Consider the following 23,847-nt stretch of genomic DNA (forward strand, 5'->3'; position numbering starts at 1 on the left):
GGACCTCACAAGGTTAAAAGGCTGTTTGAGGGTTAAGGGATAGAATTAGGTTATGGTGAGGGTGAGGGTAAGGGTTAAGGTTAGGCATTTACATTCGTGGGGTCCAAAAACTGGGAATACAGTATACTTCTGGGGTCCGGACAGCTTTGTGGGGCCAAAATGCTGGACCCCACAAGTTTAAAGGGCTGTTTGAGGGTTAAGACTTGGTTTTAGGATTAGGGTTATAATTAGGGTTATGGTTAGGGTGAGGGTAACGGTTAAGGTTAGGCATTTAGTTGTGATGGTTAAGGTTAGGGTAAGGGGCTAGGGAATGCATTATGTCAATGACGGGTCCCCACAAAGATAGTAAAACAAACGTGTGTGTGTGTGTGTGTGTGTGTGTGTGTGTGTGTGTGTGTGTGTGTGTGTGTGTGTGTGTGTGTGTGTGTGTGTGTGTGTGTGGCACAGCGGAGCCTCTGGCAGTGATTCAACATGAGTACGACTGTCAGCCTCTAATGTATCCTCACACAGCGGCCCTTTCGTGGTCACGGTGTTCACTGAGATGGAGTGAACACGACGCCGAGGGACTGACCACACATTCTCTGTAACTCAACGCGGGCCGAGGGGCAGCATGCTGCTTTAAGATGCGTTTGGTTTCGGGGGGGGGGGAATTAAAGCGGCGAGATTTCTGTGGAATTACAGCAATACAGAAACCTCCGACTCCCTGACCTCAGTCTTATCAGCAGGGACACAATCAAAGTACACATCGGCGTTGTTGCTCATTTTACTGCTTTTTCCTCATCGTTTTACTTCACTGTGCAATACCTTCCCTTGCTACTGTACTCACATTAAGCATACTTCTGTTTACAAGAGCGTGGAGACGGCCCTGAACGCACTCTACAGACACGACATATGTCAAACTTATTTACAGAAGGAAAATCTATCAAATTAAAATCTGCAGCCTGATAAATATACCAGTATCAACTAGGGTTGGGCGATACCACAACATTTGGTTTCGGGACTGTATCATGTAAGAGAGAAAAAATGTCATGGTTTATGAGGTAAATGCATTATTAAGCTACTGCTGAATATATTTTAATTATCGACCAATTTGCATTGATAGGTGATTGTGGATACTCAAAACAAGACTTTGCATCGGTAGTAATCGAAATGTATCTTTTCATTCAACGCTGAGTTTTCGATTTCGGTATTGACGGGGCTCTAATTATCCCTGTTAGATATCTCCGGTGACGCTGCCTGCATATCAAATGACCCAACACCAAACTCGTGATATGTTGTTATTGAAAGTGAATATCTGAGACTCCAATTAAAAACAGAAACTGTGTCGATTTAATATAAACAATTCATTGGGGAGGAACGGTTTCTGTTTTGGTTTGTGTGCTGGCATGTGCAGGTTGGGATTGACAGAAGGCACGTTGACATGTTCCTGCAGAAATAAAAAGTGATGACCTATTTTGAAAAGGGGGAGGAGGAAATTGCACTCATAGTTAAACGGAACGCGTCAGACATATTTTCCAGTTTTATATGTGAGCGTGGAAATGAGACGCTCGGTGCTGTCTGGTTTCTGGCAGTGACAGCTGCTCGTTGTCGGCCCACTGGAGAGACATCTAAAAACCTGAGTGAAATCCACAACTCTGGGACTATTTAAAGTTTACTCCGTTTCAATTTTAGGTGTTGATTTGGAGATTTTCTGTCGGATCAACTAATCTTCTTAATAATTTCCGCTTTAACATTTTATTTGCCCCATTTGTATTGTAGCAGGTACGGTAACAACGATCAAGAAAATCCGATCATTGTAAATGTTCTGTAATAATGGGTCATTAGTAGGGTTGGGTATCGTTTGGATTTTTTACGATTACAATGCCGAACCGGTACTTTTAAAACGATTCCGATTCCTAAACAGATTCTTGAAAAACTGAAAAATCAATTCCAAGATGCATCTGTTTTGGTGAGCCCCGAGGGAAAATATGGCATTTTAGAAGTAGCCTACATTAACGGTAGCTAGCTAATGGTAGACTACATAGAAAGTGTGATATTTTTTAAATCTGTTTCGGAGCGACAGAGGGAAAATATTTCAGTCAACACATTAAAAGGTGCCCTGCCACACGTATTTCATTACTTTGTGGTAATGTCTGAAGTTCTACCATGGACTCTGTAACATTTTTTTGTGGAAAAAATGCCTTGGTTACCTTGTTTCAAATCACTCTAGTGTGGTATAGAAAGCCTGCAGGAAGACTCAGCTCGATTTCTGCCAGTTCTCATTAATATTCAACGAGCTAAACTGTTTGAATCTGATTGGCTAACAGCTAGCCAATGAGAGCCTGGCTGTCAGAATCCTTTACCCAGCCCAACTGGGCGAGCTCATGAATAGTACTGAGATAAGGTAATATGATGTCAGACTGACCAGCTTTTGTAATTGGCCTGATTTCTCCGCTTATTTCTTTTCAGTGGCTAGAGCTGACAGAGGACCTAGCAGTTCATTTTCACATTCACAACATAACACAAACACATATGGACCTGACATATTTAAAAACGGTTTTGTATGGTAGGGCACCTTTAAGTGGAACTGAAACGAGGAACCGAAATTTGCGTTCTAATCTGGTCCGATTCCTACCGGTTGTGTAGGTTTCGGTACCCAACCCTAGTCATTGGCGGCTGTCCACAACACTGCCAACATCATATCATATATATCATGTGTCCTTTAGCATCTGCTGGTTCCTTACATTCAACCCTGGCGTGTTACGGAGTACCTGAGTCCACGGGACCACCGTCTGCTTTTTTGCTTTAGAGCTCAATGTAAATCCCTTCAATCTGAGGATTCCTCGGCTGTTTAGGGTACAAATGTGATGCTGAGCCAAATCACACTACCATGTGAGAGGAAATCTAAACAGCACATGTTAAAGTCCTTTTTTTGCTTATTAGTAAGAAACTAGAAGAGCATACAGAAGCGTTAGAGTGGATACCCCAGCGTTCGGTGTCAGACCACCTGGGGGGCGGTGGCAGGCAATCGTGGAATTAAAACGACAAAATCAACTTCTGAAAATCCAGCCATTGTTAGTACTACACACAGCACAACAAGTTATGAGAGTATTTCAACATTAAAACTTGTTATTTCGTTATAGAAACATAATTGAACCCCGGGGAGCTGGGAGGAAATGTGGACTCGTACGTTCAACTTGTCAAATACCATTGAAAAAAAAACAAAAAACAGAAAACCGAGCGAGCCACAGCGACGCCACGCGTACGACACGAAGCCCTGCGATACTGCACTGCGACTCAACGTTCACATTCATCAGCACGAGCAAAACACGCCACGGAGTTGGTCACTAATGTTTCCCGGACCGAACTCACTCGCGTCGCTACACATTTTCGTACGCCACAAATTTGCCAAGACGCCCGTAGAAAGCACCAAACTGAACAACTGGCGGCAGCGGGACACAGGAAACAACGACCCACGGCCGGGTCCCGCTACCGATCGCTGGAGCCTCAACACTTAGCTTAATGACAGAAGGGACTCAGGCTGAGGGGAAACGAGTGCGCCTCGGCGTAGTACAACAGGGTCAAAGCTTGGCTACAGAGAGCTCGCGTCGAAGGCTTCCGTCCTCCGCGTATGCTGCGTTCAGATCATATCGGACTCGTACTGCCTCGACCGAGCTGCTCCTTTAAACCGACCCGGCCGTCGGATACTTCCGTTGTAGGGAGGCCCGCGCAAAAAAACAAAACTCAATCTTCGAAGTGGCGATTACGAGTAAACAGGAGGATTTGGAGGCTTCAATGTCAAACACTTTGCATTGGTATAACAGTAGTCCGAGAGAATCCAAATAATATATTTCCACACTAAGACTCCACGGTAATACCTGTTGCAGTTAGTTCATCGTGTGTTACTAAATGACTTTGGATGGGAGCGTTTCAAACTAGAACGCTCGTCTGCATCTTGTGATATGACGTGAACGCAGCATTACTCCTCAGAGTAAAGCCTTTTTGGCAGGTCCTTGTGCCCCTGCAGGAAAGGTGCTTGTTATAAATGCTATCCATAATAATGGCACAGGTTGGAGACAGAGACGAGACAGAGAGGGGGGGGGGGTGTGCCTGGAGCGACTATGTGGCGATGTGTGTCGTGGAGGGGATGGAGACAAACTCTCGCAGGATGTTCTTGGCCGTCTCCAGATTGTTCTGGGCGATCATCAGGGCTTTCTGGATGTCCTGGATGGAGTAGCCCTGGGACATCAGGCATTCAATCTCCCCGTTTAGGGCTTGGCTTTCAGGGACTGCAGGCAGAGGAGGCGGAGGAGGTGGAGGGGAGGAGGAGGAGGAGGAGGGACCGGGGAGGTCCGGCAATGCTGCAGAAAATTCCCGGTTCGCAGGCCGAGGCCGCCGGTCCGAGTTGGCTCGCCGTGGGAGAGGTTTGGGGGGGCGTTCAGGGTCGACACCTGCTGCAAACATACCTGGAAACAGGCGGGTAAGGGGACAACAATCACAAAGAGCGGGAAAACGTCGTGCTGGATTCACGATTAGCGAGCTTTTTGATCTGTGTCGGTCAATACTGGCTTCCAGAGCAGTGAACACAGAGGTAACGCGCCCTAGTAGATTGTGGATCTATGGTTTATGGAAACGCTTAAAACACTATATTGAGTGACATTATGTAATAAGAATGAGTATGTTTACATGCACAATAATATTCCGCTATTATTCCGAATATGACAAAATTCAGAATTAGATACAGGTCATGTAAGCAGCATATTTTGTTGGGATTCCGGATTAGGCCTTATTCGGAATGTATTATTTTCCGATTAAGACATGTTTTTCGGGTATTAAGAGCTTTCTTTGGACCACGTATACAGCAAATTCTGAATATGCGTCTCAACTGGGGGGTTTACCGCAGTGTGTGACCCACAGCATCTTGCCTGCTGGCAGTCGGATCTGTTCGTCGTAAACAAACCAACCAGCCAACCGTTTGCTAGGCTGGGGTAGAGCTGCATGGCCAAAAGAAGAGCCCACAGTGCTTTTCGGAAAAGAGAAACACACCTACTTCTGAACATTATTAAAAGACTTGGATATCAAGGTTTCGGGATACGCTTAAATATCACAACCTTGACCTTTTCTAGAAGGTGGTTTAATTTTAACAGCTGCATGTACACAGGAATATTAGAGGAATATTCATTTTCATTAGCCAGGTAAACAGCTTAGTACGATTATTGTCTTTTTTTGGAATAAGGGCAAAGAAACGGAATATTATGTGCATGTAAACGTAATCAATGATGGCTGGCTACTAGCATTATCCAAAGATTAAGCGTTTGGGTTTTTGCCTATGCAGCCAGACACTTGCATTGGAGGCATTCTACCTTAAAGCAGCAAACATAATAACTTAATACATACTGGCGTTTACTTCACTGTCAATGCTGAGAGTGCTGAAGGCCACCGAGGGGCCGCTGATATCTGACAGGGTTCTTCTGGTGGGGGCGGGATGGACGACCGGTCTGGGACAGTCGTACTCATAAATATCCTCCTCCTTGGTCTCCTCCTTCATGTCCAGGGGAACCACAGCAGCTGAATGTTGAAGGTGGTCTGAAAAAACAACAACAACAAAAACAACACCTGTAGTGAATACACAATATGCAGTTCACATAATGAAAATAGAAACAAACACCTGTACAATGTATGGCATTGTTATATAACAGCCGTGAAATAAACAGTACCTAACGTACTAATGTTCACTTAATGTTCGGACTACATCTGTATTTATTTAGTCATTCAAAAGAGTTCCTCTGATTTCCCCAGGAGCCATTGGACCAAATTCATCATTATGTGTGACCAGGAGGACATGACTTACATTGTAACTATTGTCCGAAATATTAAAGAGTGCCTCTTCAAAAAACGTTAGTAAATTAATATTAGCAGCACCAGGGTACGCAAGAATAGGCTGAAGAGTAAAACGGTAAAATGTTCCCCTTTATTTCCCCTTAGGACAGAAATAAGAAGTGTGAACGTTACCCAGGTCAGAGGCCGGTGCCGTCTCAGAGGAGCCAGCCTGGGCCTGGATGATACACATGGACTCGTAGACTTGGGGGTCCTCGGAGTCGATGTCATCCGCCTCGCTGCTGGGAAACGGAGAAATCATTTGGAGTGCTATTAATGGTCATTCTTTATGTCCAGTCCTTACACATAATCTAGTCCTCTCTAGGGCTGTGACGGTATATTGTTTTTCGTACCGCGGCGACGAAGCAACGGATCACCGCGGTATGGCGGTTAACCGCGACCCCCTTACGAGAGTGCCGTAAGTTAGAGCGAGAATGGCAGTGCCCGTGTGGTCGCGCAAGGACAGCGAGCGGCACAGCGGTCTTAGCAGCCGAGCAGACGGAGAGCAGAGAGGGCGACTCGGCAGTCCGCTCTAATCTCTAATACAACCAATACAAGCCGCTCTGTTTAGGCTACAAAATGCGCATGTAGGCTGAATTTCAACCGTGCGGTTTGGCGGGATTAAGATATAAGCAGATCGAAACTCTGCTAGCTGCTAGGCTAATGTGGGATGGTAAACACTGCAGCATTAACATTAATATGTCCACGTCCACCTCAGCTCAATGGACTGTCCATCCTCGTGTGCAAAGCTGAAGTGACGAGCAACTTTTTTTTTTTTCTCTCCATAAACTCTTGACCATAGGATAGAAGCCAGTCGATGAGGATAACTACACCATGATTATTGCTTTCATTATATTTCATATCACACGATATCTGTTCTCCTGTAACTTCCGCTAGCAAAAAGTTAAACAAAATACGTCACAGCCCGAAACGTACCTGGAATTAAGATTAGGAGCAATATAACCAGAATAAAGCAAAGAGTCAATCAAACAACACATTTTTAATTGAAAACTGATTATCACAGGTCTGAACACATATGACCAATATATGCCAAAGGACATTATTAGGGATATTTCAGTGGATCTAAAACACATTCTGATGACAAGCCTTTTTAATCTACATCTTTCCAACTCAAAAACATCACTAATGGTACTAAGATATTAATGAATCCAATGGTACTGAATTTCAAGCTGCATCAATTTTGCATGCGCCCGCTGCTTCTCTCACCATTTTTAGGCTCACACCATAAAATACAGCTCTCTAGCTTTTCTATACATTCTTCCTGTAGTCCTGACTCATTTCATCAAAGCAACAAGTTGAGAAACATCGCTGCCTTCTTGTCACACTTTGCATTTGCGTCTTCTCCTTTAAATTATTTACTCAAGGAGGTGAAACACAAATAACAATGTATTGTGGCTTTAGGAATGGGACCTCCATGGACAACCAAAACTGAGGCTCCAGAGCCCCCTGGTGGACAAAACTAAATCACTGCTCCAGATACAGTACGTCATGGCAGCAATTAGGCCAGTATTACTGCATGTACAAAATCCAGTTATGAATTACCACATTTAATTACCTTAAAATGTGTAATATAGTCTAATTATCTCTAGTGAGTCATCAGTATCAGATTCCTTAGATTCAAAGATATTTATTCTTTAAGTCAACCCGATTTAGGACAATTCCAATCAACGTTTTTCTGAAAAGACTCCTGACTGTTTCCGAGAGTCTAGCTCCACATTTTACATTTCGTTGACACATCTCAATGGAGTATTTACTTTGTTTCTTCCCCTCTACAATTCACATACGTTTCCTCTAGCCAATATCTTTGGAGAGACACAATGTTGTGTTCATGCCTGCCAGAAAGAATGTGTGCGCCTGCTGGTAAATCCCAGGTCTTGTAGCCCTTTTTCGGAACCTTTCAGGACCTGGTGAGTTTTCGCTACTTTCCTTTCCACTGTATTTTACGTACAAGGACATTTTGGATACGCAGCATTAAGCGGCTACAGTGAGACCAACTACATCATTTTTTTTGTTTTTTTTTTTAAAAAAAAAAAAAAAAATTAAAAAAAAAAAATGTTTTTTAATAATAAAAAAAAAAAAAAAAAAAAAAAAAAAAAAAAAAAAAAAAAAAATTTTTTTAAAAAAAAAAAAAAAAATTTTTTTTTTTTTTTTTTTTTTGTTTTGGGGGGCCAAATAAATTATTTTTTTTTTTTTGTTTGGAAAAAAAAAAAAAAAAAAAAAAAAAAAAAAAAAAAATGTAAAAAAAAAAAGAAAAAAAAAAAAAAAAAAAAAAAAAAAAAAAAGAAAAGAAAAGTTTTAAGGAAAAAAAAAAATTTTTTTTTTTTTTTTTTTTTGTTTGGTGCACTGGAGAAGGCCTAAAAGTTACACTTACAGTCCCTATGGCAATTCTCAACATTTTGGCCCAAGGGCCGATTTCTACACTGAAACACTTGATAAATGTTTTTTTTTTCTTTACTTCAGGACAATGAATGGCCCCTGGGAGCCTGTTCATCACTCCTGTTTACCTGGTGTCATTGTGGTGGTTTGCCTGGGCCGGAGGCGGGGGCACCAAGGAGCCTGTTACGACCCAGGAGGCGCCGGAGGCTGGGAGAGACGTGGGACTCATGTACTCATTCTCCTCGCAGTCAGATGGCGGCTTCTCCCCGCTCGACGCCACTGATGCTTGCAGAGATCTGATCATATATAGACAACACAACGCATGATGGGATTATCTCGATTTTTTTTCCATTTGTAAATGAGTAAAGTTTAAACCTTTAAACACAGCTCGCACTGACCAAAGTGCTGTACGTAGCGCATTAGCCAAAGAATAATAAAATAAAATAAATACACTTACAGATCAGTGATTTAAGCTAAGACGACATCAAGAGACAAACTTAATTACAGAAATAACAGGGTAAGACAATTAAAACACAGGGAAGGCCAATGTAAATAGGTGAGTTGTGAGCCTGGTTTTGAATACTATAATTGAAGGGGCATTTCTGATGTCAGGTGGCAGTCGGTTCCACAGCTGAGGGCCAGCAACAGAAAAGGCTCTGTCACCTTTGTGGTTTATAAGCAGGTTTTCTCATTTTTAACAGATCTGAGGTTACAAAAACATGCACAAAATGTAGACGTAGAGGTTCAGTCTTGACCTTGGGAATATCTATACTGTGATTAAAAACCCACTCACTCCCAAAGCTTTCAGCTGTTTCCCCCAGCCTTCTTCAGACGAAAGCTATTTGGGAATAGCTAAGTTAGTGAGCCTTGAGTTCAGAGTTTTTATTATCACAGTATATGCATCCATTAGTGAACACAGAACTTCAAAATGAACCTAACCAACTGAAACATGCACTGGTATTTTTGATGTGGTTATACTGCATTCCATATTGATTCTGTAGTTGCTGAAGATCTGACTCCCTTCCTCACATATTTTTCCTATGCCATGCTGCTGGGTATGACTTAAAATGGAAACCATCATATTTGCTAGTCTGTCCAGAACAATGTAGTCACACGATGACTTAATATGACAAATTATAAATATACTTTTGCTCTATGGCAGCATAACTTGAATTCATCATTTTCCAGCCATTTGTTCTTCCTTCCTGATGAGACCAGAACTACCTATCTATTGCACCTCACAACAGCAGAGCTCCGTACCTTGCAGTCAGGCAGTAGATAGCATTAGTAGCTGCTTGGGGTTTGCTTCCCTCTGCACTTGTTCCATTGCTCTGGGGGCTGGAGGACAAGGCCGACAGGGCCTTGGTTGCCGGACGTGGGACCATGTAGTTGGAAGCCCAGGCGGGCTGGTCTGGGGTGGAGGGCAGGGGTCTCCTCTGGAATCTGGAGTCCTGGCCGACCAGGGAGGGGCGCTCCGGAGGGGGAGGAGGGGGCAGCTCTCTCAGGGCTGGAGGCGGAGGTAGTGGCTTGTCTCTGTGAGTGGCCGCAATCTGCCGTGGAGATAGGAGTGGGTGGTGTTATTAACACGTAGACAAACATCCTTTAACTTGTCGTGTTGACTGTGTTAGTACAGCTGGCAGTGGATGTACATTAGTACAAGTACAAGTACATTTAGCTGACGATTTTATCCAAAGTGACTTACAATTGTTATATATATGTCAGAGGTTGCATGCCTTTGGAGCAACTAGGGGTTAAGTGTCTTGCTCAGGGACACATTGGTTGATATATCGCAGTGGGAATTGAACCCAGATCTCCCACACCAAAGGCATGTGTCATATCCACCAGAGGTTTGGTAAGTAGGCTTGACCATCTAAAGGCTGATTTATGGTTCTGCAGAGGCTCCATGCAGAGCTTTCGCCGTAGCCTACGTAAGTGGCCTGAAGTTTATACTTGTGCGATGGTGTGTGCGTCGAGCCCTCTCCTTGATTTCATGTTGTTTATGGAGAAGGAGAACCAGGAAATGAGTCGGGGTCGGTGTAAGGTCGGTATCTCCAGGTACCTATGTACGTACCTACGGTGTTGATTTAACGCAGAAGCATAAATCAGCCTTAACTCTCTGTTAAAACGCTCTTCCTCTCTCTCACACACACACACACACACTTACCTTGGCTGTGGCTCCCTGAGCCTGAGCGCTGTGGGAGCTGGAGGGTCTCTGCTGAAGGAGGTCCAGTCGCGGGGGCACCGGAGGCAGCTGAGACATTGGAGATGGTGGGCGCTCTACCTGCGCACACACACACACACACACACACACACATAACACACACACACACACACACTTAGAGATGTTGCAGGGCACAAAGCAATGAAAGTTCAATTCCACAACTACAATCTAAACTAATACAATAAAGACAGTTCAACAGCAGCCAGTTGAGGTGGTTTGGGCCCCTCCCTAAGGAGGTGTTCCACGCACGTCCAGCTGGGAGGAGGCCTCGGGGAAGACCCAGGACTAGGTGGAGGGATTATTTGTTCCAAGCTCACTAATAAACTGTAATTTTTGTGAAAATCAACAACAATGGGACACAATCATGAAGTGGAAAATTTTGATATTTCAAACCTTTAAACAAATAAAAACTGAAATATTGGTGCAAATTATTCAGCCCCTTAAGTTAATACTTTGTAGCCACCTTTTGCTGCGTTACAGCTGTAAGTCGGCAGGGTATGTTCTATCGTTTTGCACATCGAGACTGACATTTTTGCCATTCCTCCTTGCAAAACACTCGAGCTCAGTGAGGTTGGATGGAGCGTTTGTGAACAGCAGTTTTCAGTTCTTTCCACAGATTCTCGATTGATTCAGGTCTGGACTTTGACTTGGCCATTCTAACACCTGGATATGTTTATTTGTGAACCATTCCATTGTAGATTTTTTTATGTTTTGGACATTGTCTTGTTGGAAGACAAATCTCCATCCAGTCTCAGGTCTTTTGCAGACTCCATCAGGTTTTCTTCCAGAATGGTCCTGTATTTGGCTCCATCCATCTTCCCATCAATTTTATCCATCTTCCCTGTCCCTGCTGAAGAAAAGCAGGCCCAAACCATGATGCTGCCACCACCATGTTTGACAGTGGGGATGGTGTGTTCAGGTGATGAGCTGTGTTGCTTTCGCCAAACATAACGTTTTGCATTGTTGCCAAAAGTTCGATTTTGGTTTCATCTGACCACAGCACCTTCTTCCACATGTTTGGTGTGTCTCCCAGGTGGCTTTTGGCAAACTTTAACGACACTTTTATGGATATCTTTAAGAAATGGCTTTCTTCTTGCCACTCTTCATAAAGGCCAGATTTGTGCAGTATATGACTGATTGTTGTCCTATGGACAGAGTCTCCCTCAGCTGTAGATCTCTGCAGTTCATCCAGAGTGATCATGGGCCTCTTGGCTGCATCTCTGATCAGTCTTCTCATTGTATGAGCTGAAAGTTTAGAGGGACGGCGGGTCTTGATTTGTAGTGGTCTGATACTCCTCCATTCAATATTATCGCCCAGTGCTCCTTGGGAGTTTAAAGCTTGGGAAATCTTTTGTATCCAAACCGGCTTTAAACTTCTCCCAACAGTATCTCGGACCTGCCTGGTGTGTTCTTGTTCTTCATGATGCTCTCTCGCTTTACGGACCTCTGAGACTATCACAGAGCAGGTGCATTTACACGGAGACTTGATTACACACAGCTGGATTCTATTTACATCATAGTCATTTAGGTCACATTGGACATTCAGAGATCCTCACTGAACTTCTGGAGAGTTTGCTGCACTGAGTAAAGGGGCTGAATAATTTTCCGCCCACTTTTCAGTTTTTATTGTTAAAAAGTTTGAAATAGCCAATGAATTTCGTTCCACTTCATAATTGGGACCCACTTGTTGTTGATTCTTCACAAAAAATTACAGTTTTATATCTTTATGTTTGAGGCCTGAAATGTGGCAAAAGGTCGAAACGTTCAAGGGGGCCGAATACTTTCGCAAGGCACTGTATCTCCACCCTGGCCTGGGAAGGCCTCGGGATCCCCCAGTCAGAGCTGGTTAATATGGCTCGGGAAAGGGAAGTTTGGGGTCCCCTGCTGGGGCTGCTGCCCCCGCGACCCGACCCCGGATAAGCGGACGAAGATGGACGGATGGATGGATGGATGGACAACAGCAGCCAATTTCATTCAGCAGGGACTAAGATGATCCCACATGGATTCCGGAGAATAAATCTGAGCGTCTGTCGAGTTGTTGTTTGTGTGTCCTGACATAGAAACCTTCTGTATGTGATCCTCTTACCTTAGTGCAGGCCAGCCTGCTCATGAGAAGGTGGTCCTCCAGGCGATCGTCGTCATCCTCTTCATTGGCGGCAGCTTCTGCTCTGTTGGATCCCTGGAAACCGGCAAAGGAAGCCCCGCTGGCCTTCGGGTGGAAGGGGTCCACCACGATGGGCTCCGTGCCTTTAATTTCACAGCGGCAAAAGGGGCAGCCTTGACCCTCCGACTCCTGATACATACACACAGAAAGCAACGTTTACATTTGAGGGAGCAGAGCGAGGCCTTTGTCAGATATGAGACACGTTACTTTTGCTTCAACACTAATTACAGCTGAGAGTGTCTCTCTAACAGAGTGAGAGCCCAAAGGGAGGAACAGGGAACTTTCAAACTAAGGCATGGATACCCGACCCGAGGCAGACGGACAGATATTTAGAAATTATGGTCTGGGTCAGGTCGGGCTCGGTCACGTCAGCGCGATAAGGCATTTGTTGTAAAATGGTGCTACGGCTCCTTTTAAGAGAACTCAGTGTGTGTGTGTGTGTTTGTGTGTGTGGTAAGTGGGCAGAAGAGAGATAGAGAAAGAGGAAGCAGACGTGTTATAGATGCAACCCGAGCAGAGTTAGTGGTTATTCGTGTTAAAACGTCAGCCCAGTCTCCGCTGGTTTTCTGATCACAGTCGGAAACGAAGCGATCAGGAAAGGTTAACCCATTGAACATTTTAACAGCTGATTAACGTGCGCTTGTTGCCCCGTGTGCGCTGATGCGCTCATCTGTTGACATTTCCGAATTCCTTCCTACAGTTGCTTAACAAAAGCGGGCTTTCCACACAAACAAACGTAGCCTACATGTGTCATTAGTATGAGGGAAAAAAAATGAGATTTTAACTGTGTCGGGCTCGGACACAAATTTCTTAATACCTGTCGGACGCGGGCCGGCCTCGGACTGAAAAATTCGGCCCGATCCGGACTCTATTTCAAACTACCAATAAGCATCAGCTATATAGGCTGAAGCAATTAAGTAAAAGTGTTGATAAAAAAACAAACAGTAGCAGTGTGGTGTTTTCATGTTATACCTAAATTGACATTTGTTTTAAAGGCAAATCCTTGATCCAAAAGTCAAAAAAATGGTGAAGAAGTGAAGGGCATATTGACCACAAACAACTGCGGAATGGGCTGAATCTCACCAACAGCAGCTTAACATTGAAAAGCGTTGATCTTAAGAAAAGAAAAGTAAAATTGTTTTAATTTTTGGATTAGTAAGTGAGTATACCATTTCTGTTATGACACTCGGAGCAACAGAGTGGTGAGTTTAACCTCTGGCGCACTATCTGTCACCAATGCTTTTACTTGTGTTTGCCGTGCATAGTCTGGTACAGCTAACACTGGTCAGGTGACCTGTTTCCTCCAGGGTCTCAGGTGTAAGGGGCGTGGCCCTGAGAACAAAGGGAAGATAATTGTTTGGGGTGGGGGGAAAAGGAAAATGCTTTTGGAGGTAGACAGAGGAGTTATGTAGCCTTCAGTCGAGAAGGGAAACACTATTTAGCTCCTTTTGAAATTTGTACCTCGTCTATGTGAAGCGAACAAGGAATTCAGTCTAATTTGAGGACAATAACTATTGAGCAGAGGACTGGAACTCAAGCCAAGGCCAGATAACCAATTCTACATCCGGTGAGTTTGATTCTTTGGGTTGTTGTTTTTTTTAGCCCATTTTTTGCAATGCACTACTGGCTGTTGCTGATTTTTTGTTAAACATATATTCCATTTGTTTGTTAGCGAGGGGTTCTTTCAGGAGGACTTCTTTTGAGTTGGATAAACCTTGTGGACATTGAAGTGGACATTACAGTTGTTCGCTTAATAAACTGTGTCGAGCATACATTTAATTTTCCATTTAGTACATTCCTTTGTTGTTGTCGGTGAATTTCCTCATTTGAACAGATCTTAATAAATAGATCACAGTAACTCTCAAATTCCAATTGTAACTAAGCTTAAAACTTAAGATGAGAAAATGATGCTGCATTCATCATGTGAGCAAACACATGGTAAATTATTCCATCAGTGCAGCAACACTGGTGTCATAATAATGCATTGATGCACTAATTATTTCGAACCCCCTTTTTTGCCATCAATGCTAAGCGATTGTCAATTAAACTCCACACTTGTTATATATGTTTCAAATTAAAAGCCTAAAAGGGTAGGGTGGGATTATGCCCTTTAAGCAGCTGGAAGGCTTCTATTGTGAAGGTTTCATTGACGCTAGCTTAACCGTGATCGCAAACATTTGCAATGAGGAAGCAATTGGAAACAATTACGGAAGTTTCTGTCTGCTTGTACTGATTGAGTTACTGCTGTGGAAATGCAGGTTATTCAAATTAACATGGAGGAAGTTTTGTTTAACAATAAACAGCGCTGTGGCCAGGTTGGTTCAGTGGGTAGAGCAGGCGCACATATACATAGAGGTTTATACCTCGACGGCAGAGGTCCAGGGTTTGAATCCGACCTGTGATGATTTCCTGCATGTCCCCCCCACCCCCCGCTTTCTCTCCTAGCTGTCCTATCCATTAAAGGCGGAAAAGCCCCCAAAAAAGCAAAAAATAAACAGCGTCAAAAGCCAATTTTAAAGAAGAGATAAGATGAGGAAAAAAAAGGGAAGCTTCCTGATAAAATATGAGTAAATAAAGGCAAAGGGTGGAGATCTTATGGTAACCGATGATTTTGAATGATATGAAGTATATATTCTATGAAGTTTAAATTAGTGATGCAGCGAAATGAAAATTCTTGGCCGAAACCGAAAACCGAAAAAAGAGGAAACCAAGACCGAAAACCGAAACCGAAACACCGAAAGAAATTAAGCCAATTATTAGTACCATTGCATTTATGGCTATGACTGTGTACTAACTTTACTAAAATCATGGCATTGCAATTGTATAAATGAATATTAAAGTTTAATTAAAAAAATATCTAGCAGAAATATGGCTACAATCTGATAGTCACATACAGTATACAGTAGCCTAAGAATAGAATAGCGTACCTATTATTATTATTATTATTATTATTATTATTATTTGAGGCACTTTCTTGCAGGATTTCACTGAACATATCAGACAACGAGGGTGCATGCCCCTCATCTGGTGCAGAGAGACGAGTCTTTGTTTCTGCGCTCTGATCTCCTGCGCTGGGCGCTGCTCCGTCTCCACGCGGGTTCTCCACATCCATCGCGGCCTGGATCATTTCTCGTGCGCGCTGCTTTATTTCCGCATCCAAGTAATGGTCTTTATAACGCGGATCAAGTACAGTCGCGATGAAGTGCAGAGGATCCGAATAGATCTCAGTGAAACGTGTGCTGACAGACTCTAAGAGTACTTTTCATTGTTTTCACTCCGTGGTCCGTCTCAACCTCGTTGCTTAGGAGACGCTTTGCAGGTGGAACGGATCGGGTACTGACACACGTGCAGGTCGCGGTTTCTGTTTGCGTCATCACAACATTTTCGGCCGTATTGTTTCGGTGATAAAAGTATTTCGGCCGAAAACCGAAAATGCCCTTTTGGGCCATTTTCGGCCGAAAATATTCGGTGGCCGAATATTCTGTGCATCCCTAGTTTAAATGCATGTTTACAGCAGTAAGAAAGAAAGATGGACTTTCCTTCTGACTGTCAGGATTTACAGAGCTGCCAGAAAACAAAGCAATAAAACATTAGTGTGCATGCAGCCTCACCTGCCAGGCAGTCAGACAGGAGGTGCACATCAGGTGTCTGCAGGGCTCGATCTTCACATCCTTGTCGTTCTCTGCACATATCTTACAGAGCTGGAAAGTGGAGCCCATCTCACAGTACAGCTCATACTGCTCCTGCAGGGAGGAAGAGGAGACACCGGTTGTTTATATTGAAGATCACAGTTGTTAACGTATGAGTCAAGTCATTCTCAACCTAGACGGTTTTATTTATTCGTTGTCATTTGTCTACAGTGTATATTGTAGCGTAACATGGGGGCACTGATTGGCCTTATGCATCGTTTGCAGTGTGACTACTGTAGTTGTGTAAAAACAGCATTTCTGAGGCACAAGCATAAGGTTGACTGGTTTGCAGATGAGAAACAAACGAGGCCAAACCTGAGTAACTTTGATGTGGTCCTGTGGAGAAGGTTCACACAGCCCTGTTAGGTCTGGGTTCTGTGTACGACCATCTGGGAACAGATAGCTAGAGAACCACCGCATATGTAAAAAGAAACACACACACACGCGCACACACACACACGCACACACACACACTTTAGTATCACAGTAGGAAGTTTCTTAACTTAGCCGTAAAGCAAAAACGATGACTGAAAATACGAGAGAATATGAATATGAGAGAAACTGCAGAGATGGTAATAATTCTCTGTTGTTTCGTCACTACAAAGACCCCTTTCACATTTTGTTTCTATTAATTTCAAATATTAATTAGAATCCCCCCCTCAGCTGAATGGTGCCACGTATTTAAACTGCAGTTCCTCTCATGTCCACTAGATGTTGGCTTTAAACATTAAAGTATCTTATTTCTGTGTCGCACTACTGCATATTTAGCAACTTATTTCTAAAGTGATGAGTGGTTGCAGCATACTGAAGATATGGATCAAAAGTCAAGAAGGGGACTGTGCTGCAGGAGGTGTTAGAGAAGTTTCTATGGACATTTTTATATTTTTATCGTCATTTCCAAGTGACTACACTACTGGTGCCCTCCACCAAGGAGCAAGCTACAAGCTTTTACTGCTGCCTTTCAGGGCAGGACAGTGGAGGAATTCTTTTAAACTTTTAAAGATGTATTTTCAGTGAAGCAACAATATGCATGCTGTAATATATGACTGCAAGAAAATAAGTTAAAACTCCTATGTGCTGACTTTTTCATTGAAAATAGTTTATTTTTATTTTTATTATTATTCTACCAGTGATAAATGTGACTCTACAGGATACACCACGGCTTTATCTTAAGAATCCCCTGTTCTGATCTTCGGTATAGTCTACTGTTTTATATCTATGTTTAAAACGCTTGTGTTGTCCTTCGGGTCACCGGGACCCACAAGGGCTCTAGAGTGAAGACTAAAAAGCTCTCAGAGAGAGTGTCTTAACGGCTTTGTTTGCAACCTGTAATTTCAGCAGTGACTTTTTTTGTCTATTTTGATCCTTGTCTCTTGCCAGTAACTCAAGTGAAAAAAACTGTTCTCATAGCAGTTTTAGAGGGGGAAAGTAAAAAACAGTTGCACTTATCCGGATGCTGTAACCCTTGTGTTGTCTTTCGGGCAACAAGGGGAACCTCTCGCCTTGATACCCTGTTTCGTTATTTGGGTTGCATCTACCAATGCAAATAAATGTTTTGCACCCTAAAATGTATACATTGGTGCATTGACACTGTGTTGTAGTGTGGACTCACAATCCCTCTCTGTATCCATCAATGAGGGCTTGGAAGAGTGGTTTGTTATGGGGGATGGTCTGCAGGATGTTCCCGTCGGCTGTCACGTAGCCGATTGCCCACTGGCCCAGCCGAGTGCAGCTCAGCCTGAAGATGTAGCTGAGAGAGAAGACAATAATCTCAACCAATAGCGCATACTGGCAGTTTTTTTTAATTGTAACCGTATGCTTAATGCGGTTGGGAATCCCATCCCTCTTAAACTCATCCAAAACTTTAAAAATCATGAGGCAGCGTGATTCATGTCATTCCAAGGGCTCGCGTGTGTCTCACCTGCCAGGTTTGTGGATGAACCTGTGCAGTCGAGCCTTGACCTCGTCGTAGGTTAGGAAGGCCATGTAACCAGGGTGTGTGACTGCCAGACTGTTCCAGTTCCTTAAAAGAGACGACCATGGCTACACAACACACAAATAAAAATCCTAATTAGAGCTCAACTGTTGTTGTTGAGGTCAACTTGTGTTCTGCTTTCTTACCCAAATTTTAGATTATCCAGACTAGGGATGCTAATTTAGAATTTTTTTTTTTTATCTGATAGCCAACCCTCATTAACCGATCATTAACTGTTAACAGACAAGCAGCCAACTGAGTCACCCACAAACGCGCCGAGGTTGGTCAGTTAGCTGTTAATTATTAACATCCCTAATCCAGACAGGGATTTGATGAAACATTTACAGTAACTACCAGCAAAGGCAGGACTTTTTTTTTTTTTTTTTAACTCCACACGGCATATTTTGCGATTCTCTAAACTCATAAATGATAATGTATTATTGATGACTGTTATTTCCTTTTAACTAAAACGTGATTCGGAATTCGGACTTCACTGAATTACGACCTGGATCTGTAGAGCTCCTTACCTGGAAGAGCCTGGTGAAGATGTCAAACTCAAAGACTGAGATGTAGTCGTTGCAGGTGAGGTCGATGGTGGATTTGAGAGCCATGGCCTCCAAGCCCGAGCTGATGGGGTGGAACTCGTGGAGAGCCTGACGAAATGTCCTCCATGGCACTATGGTCCTACAGTACATGGGAGGGGGGGGGGCAGAAAATTACAGGGTTTGTAGGAAGCTAACCATTCATCATAGTTTTTTAAATATTGTAAATCGTGCTCGCAATCTTAAAACCTAAAGCTCAGACCTCACTAAACAAAATCAGTGTGAATGAAAGGCTATACAATAAGGTCATATGTAACTCTCAAGCTCACAGCTGCAGAACAGAGTTTACAAGCACAAACCAAAAGATACTTAAAACATGTGATGCTAATGGGTTTTTTTTTTTTTGTTTTTTTAAACCTAAAGTAACCTATAGTAAAAACTCACTTGTCCCCAAATGACCTCCTCCAAAATTCGGCAGCGTCAGCTTTGGTGATCCTGAAGTTGTCTCCCTGAAATAAGCCATTGGGGAAGATGGCTTTTAGCTCTGCTAGCATGTGACTGAAGATCAGAGACAGCTTGGTAAGGTTCCGCCTGGGTGACAGAAGAGAGGAAGAAAGAAATACAAGTTAGGTATATTATTAGACTAAGTTTTAATATTTGTCCAAATTCATATCAAGAATGCAGGCATTTAACAAACATGTTTGAATGTGCTTATCCATTACTAAACCAGGCAAATCACACTTGAATGTACATTATATATCTTTATTCTTCTTCCTACTTCCCAGTTTCTCTCAACGCTTCTCAGTCGCACAGAACTTCCGCATACTTCAGCACACAAAGAAAGATGTCGTTTAAACTTTGAAATGTTCAGCGTTATTAGGGTATGCATGCTTCAAATGTTTGATACGCTGTAAAATATCTCTCTTCATCCACTTATTCTAATATGGAAGTCAAGAAGTGTAGCGTTTAAACCTAGCCCTTTCTAAAACCTGAATCAAACTTCTTTCCAGTTTTTAAAAAATCTTTGATTCATAAAAATACACCTATGTATTTAACAACTATTTTTCAGCTAAAGGGAGCCCACTTTGTTTTTTGTTTTTTTATAGTTTGAAAATAAATTCACAAGGATGGAGTAGCGTGAGCGATTGCACCAGTTGAGGGAGAACGGAGAGCAAGTACGTTAAGATGTCAACAAGTCAGTTAATGGGACTGTAGTAGTACTGATACATTTGCTAACCTTCACAATAGTTGTTGATGCAGAAAATCTGAGGAAATGCTTGATTCAAATCTGAGTGTGTCGGAGGAAGGATGAACTTTTGCTTAGTAATGACTTTCTGAGAAACAGAGGAAGTGATTGTGAAAGTGTAATCATGCCTTTATCATACATAGGAGTTGTTTTTACTTCAGTCTACTTCTGCTAAATGTCAATGGTTGCATTTCACAGTGATGAAAAGTGTAGAAATGGAGTGTGGAGAGAGTTCTCCCAATCTTGTGGAAATACAGTAACAGAGAGAGGACTAAACTTTGAATTGGTTTACTTAGACATTTTATTTTAGCTAGGAAAAAGCTTTTTCCTTTATAAAAACAGCCAGCTATGTACACAAGCATTAGCATTTAGCACCTACTCTAAATCGACCAATAATAAGAACAATTCTGTCCTGTAAAGCCACTTAATCGGTAATGAACTGAGATTCTACTGCTTTTAACACAGAGGTAGCTTCAGTCACCAGCAGTGCTGCCAACTAGGCAGTTTTATAGCATCATGAAGTTCAGGGCTCATTACATAGATACTTGGCTAACTCAAACAATTATAAGCCTGATCTTTGTAACATCTGTCAGTTACCCAAACACTTTTCCTGCTTCACAACTCTTTCTCCCTGCCTAACCCCCCCCCCCCAAGGATGAATGACGTTTCATCAGGATATAAACCAACCTGGGCTGGGAGTTCTCCTCGTACATCCTCTCCTTGGCCTCCTTAAAAAGGCTCATGGTCTGCTTAGTCTTGTTGGTCAAGTTCTCCATGACCACGCGGAAATACTCGTTCTCCCCAAGGATCTCCATTTTGCCCTCGTATCGGGACAAAACGGTGCGTAGGTGCTGGTAGGTATCTGGCAGCAGGTCCAGGATGTAGGGGGGACTGTTCTTCAAAGCCACCTTGGGGTTCTGACACAAACGCACCACCTGGATAGAAACAAAACAAGGCCCAAAGACTGGATTTAAAGGATAGCCTCACGATTTTTCAAGTCTGTCTTTACAAAAAAAACAGTTGGGTGCCCATGTGTACACTGAAAAAGCTTTTTGCTAGCTGCAATCATTCCTGATGTCCATACTGGCTATTATGACAGGGTGGACACCTGTATGTCAGTTTACACCTGGATTTAGAATGCAATGGGATCTCGATGAACTACAGGCTCAGACCCCTCTCTCTACACGATACAAGAGCTCTCTGGTTCACATTTCTAGCGCAGCCTCCTCCATATGTTTTATTTGTATTTTTTTACTTATTTTTTCTCTCTTTTTTTGTTTTTCTATCTTTATTTTTCTATTTTTGTTGTTGTTATAGTGGTCTTGTCTGGTGATTATATGGGCAGATATTATGTGTGCATGCACTGATGCTTGAGTTGCCCTATGTTTGTTTAGTTGTGTGAGGAATATTTTCATGCTTCTTATTAGTCACTGGTAACCTGTACTTATGTTTAAAATCAATAAAAAATTTCCAATCACAAAAAAAAAAGAATGCGATGGGATCTCATTTCCCCACTCTATATGCAAATAAATACGTACATCATTTCCGCTTGCAAAGAACAAATGCGTTGTTTGTAACCGGAGAGAGGCAGCAGAGAAATCAAAACGATACAGACGGTCTATTCCTTGGCGTGTAACAGGCAAACCAAATCGCCCAAGATGTTGGGACGCACTTGTTAATATATCCCCTATGGGCTTTTCACAATGTTCAGACGTCGTGGACCAAGTCAACAGAGACATACAGCAGCCTGATTTAGATAAGCCAAAGTTCTGAAAACATCACATCAACAACTTAACCAGTAGCTTTCCTATTTACCATGTTTAGTTCACTTGAATGAAGAGTGTTAAACTGACTTAACGCTCTTATTTGGCCGTTTTCTTTGCAAAGAATTTTGGAGGCATTTCCCTTTATTCTTGGGCAGTAAAAAGAGGAAGCATGGGTGTTGTTTACAGCAATGTACAGTAGGTGTTATAAATAAAATGGCTGACACACCAAAAAGCAAATGTATATAATAAAAGATCAATACTTCGTGTATCGATACAGTATTGCCATGGAAAATATTGCGATACTACGCTGTCACACTTTTTTCTATTTTTTTCACCCACCCCTTATACAACTCCACTGCAAGGCAATACACACAACAGTAATAATGTATTATTACCCAGTCCTAAGTGGAAGCATATGACTGGAGGTTTTAAAAACCTCAAACAGCAAAAGGGATCAGTCAGTGCCATGTGACATGAAGACACATCATACACTAGGTGTAAATGAGGCAGCCCAGCCACCTCTTTGCTCAGTACACTGGCACAACAGGCAGGCAAATAGTGCATGGTACTCTCTTATCGGCCTCTCTTCTTACTCCAGCCCCCCTGAATTAATCTCTTGTGAACTCTTGTCTCCTCACCCTTCATCTACTTTCTTCTCTTCTCTTCTGTCTAGCTCGGTTAAGATTGTAGAAAAGATAAACAGGAGTGACAGTTAGCAATGAATGTAAAAAACTAAGCCTTTTTCCATACAACGCATATCCTGGACATCCAGAGTTCTCGCAAGAGCACAATTTGAATTTGCTCAGCGGATTTGGGCTATAACACACACACACACACACACACACACCTTTTTAATCTAACACCAAACCTTAAGTGCCCTCAGACACCCACGGGCCCATGAGGTGTTTCCAGAAAGTCCATGGCAAAGACATCACTGTGACCTAATTCCCTATAAATTACCCCAATTGGATAATGCATTAAGGACACTGTTGTATTCCAATTTTGGGGGTTCCATTTTCTCATACAATGTAGACAGCTCCACAACTAAACGCTAAAATAAATGCCACAAGACCTTTTTTATATGGATCTCTGAGACTAAATATGTTATAACTAGTCTGGTTTGGGTGTAACTAGTTAATATAAAAGGCCAGGTGTAACGTTAAGAAGAAAATAGTGGTTTGCCCAATATTTGATAGTGTTAAACATAATTGAAACGTGTATATACACTGTACTGTCCCACATATCTCAGATATGTATATGAACAACCTGTTACATTACATAATTTATTTCAGCACCATTTGCACTGCCCTATTGTATTACTTTTTACAATCCTCAGAGCTGTTTGTTTACATGTGTGTACTATGTTCATGCATATGTACACGTTTTTTAATACACAATTATTTGTACATACTATTCAAATGTTTGTTTACACTGTTCAGCGTTGTTGTCCTTGCTTTTAACCGTATGTCTATTTCTGTGAGTGTAACGTTACGTTGAGAGCATCAAAAGCCCATTAAAAAGCCAAGTCAAACTGCTTGTGTTCACACTTACTTGGCCATAAAAACTGATTCTGATGATAATGATCATGAAAAAGAGGGAAGAGTGAATCATTATCTGATATAGAACTGACTCATTTTCTGTTTTATGGTTAGTGTTTTACCCTTAAAAAAACCACTGTCAATACCTTATCCATGAGTTTCCAGCATTTCTCCACCATTTTCTTATCGACCACTGCAGGTTGGTGAGGCTGGAGAGGCTGCTGGTGGGGCTGAAAGGCGTCCTTCATCAAGCCGATGAGACTGGCGCCCTTCCTCGGATTTCCGGCCATTAATTCGGTCGGCGACCGGGGGTTAGCCCCGGGGGTAGAGGATTGACAACCAGGCAATATTCTTGACACGTTTTTCCACAAAACAACCGTTGTTTTGCGCCGTGTCTGTACTCACCACTTGTGATAATTTGTCATGCAGAGGCTGTTCAAGAGCAGAACAAAA

The 23,847-nt window shown here is 42.6% G+C and overlaps 1 protein-coding gene across 2 annotated transcripts; it reads right to left on the reverse strand.

Moving 5' to 3' along the window:
- Positions 1 to 2,539: 2,539 nt before the first annotated feature.
- Positions 2,540 to 23,847, reverse strand: LOC120544511 (E3 ubiquitin-protein ligase CBL-like). 2 transcript variants are annotated; one of them, XM_039778310.1, is made up of 15 exons: positions 23,541 to 23,847; positions 20,778 to 21,025; positions 19,289 to 19,435; positions 18,830 to 18,986; positions 18,249 to 18,370; positions 17,940 to 18,077; positions 16,643 to 16,730; positions 16,250 to 16,381; positions 12,561 to 12,767; positions 10,418 to 10,534; positions 9,514 to 9,803; positions 8,382 to 8,549; positions 5,992 to 6,095; positions 5,377 to 5,565; positions 2,540 to 4,445 (listed from the first exon to the last, which is right to left on the reverse strand). In XM_039778310.1, exons 1-15 carry the CDS (start codon positions 23,682 to 23,684, stop codon positions 4,099 to 4,101), a joined length of 2,598 nt encoding a protein of 865 aa, XP_039634244.1. In that variant the 5' UTR covers positions 23,685 to 23,847; the 3' UTR covers positions 2,540 to 4,098. The 2 variants fall into 2 exon arrangements, with proteins under 2 accessions (XP_039634244.1, XP_039634243.1); XM_039778309.1 differs by having other exon boundaries at positions 5,992 to 6,098.

This window comes from Perca fluviatilis, chromosome 16, assembly GCF_010015445.1.
Source record: "Perca fluviatilis chromosome 16, GENO_Pfluv_1.0, whole genome shotgun sequence".
In the NCBI taxonomy this organism is placed as follows: Eukaryota; Metazoa; Chordata; class Actinopteri; order Perciformes; family Percidae; genus Perca; species Perca fluviatilis.

Coding starts and splice junctions, on each gene's coding strand:
- LOC120544511 (XM_039778309.1), bottom strand. CDS start 23,684: ATGGCCGGAAATCCGAGGAAGGGCGCCAGTCTCATCGGCTTGATGAAG. Junction 18,371..18,829: donor TCTTCACCAGGCTCTTCCAG/GTAAGGAGCTCT, acceptor TGTGTTGTGTAG/CCATGGTCGTCTCTTTTAAG. Junction 5,566..5,991: donor GGCACCGGCCTCTGACCTGG/GTAACGTTCACA, acceptor TTGTTTTTTCAG/ACCACCTTCAACATTCAGCT.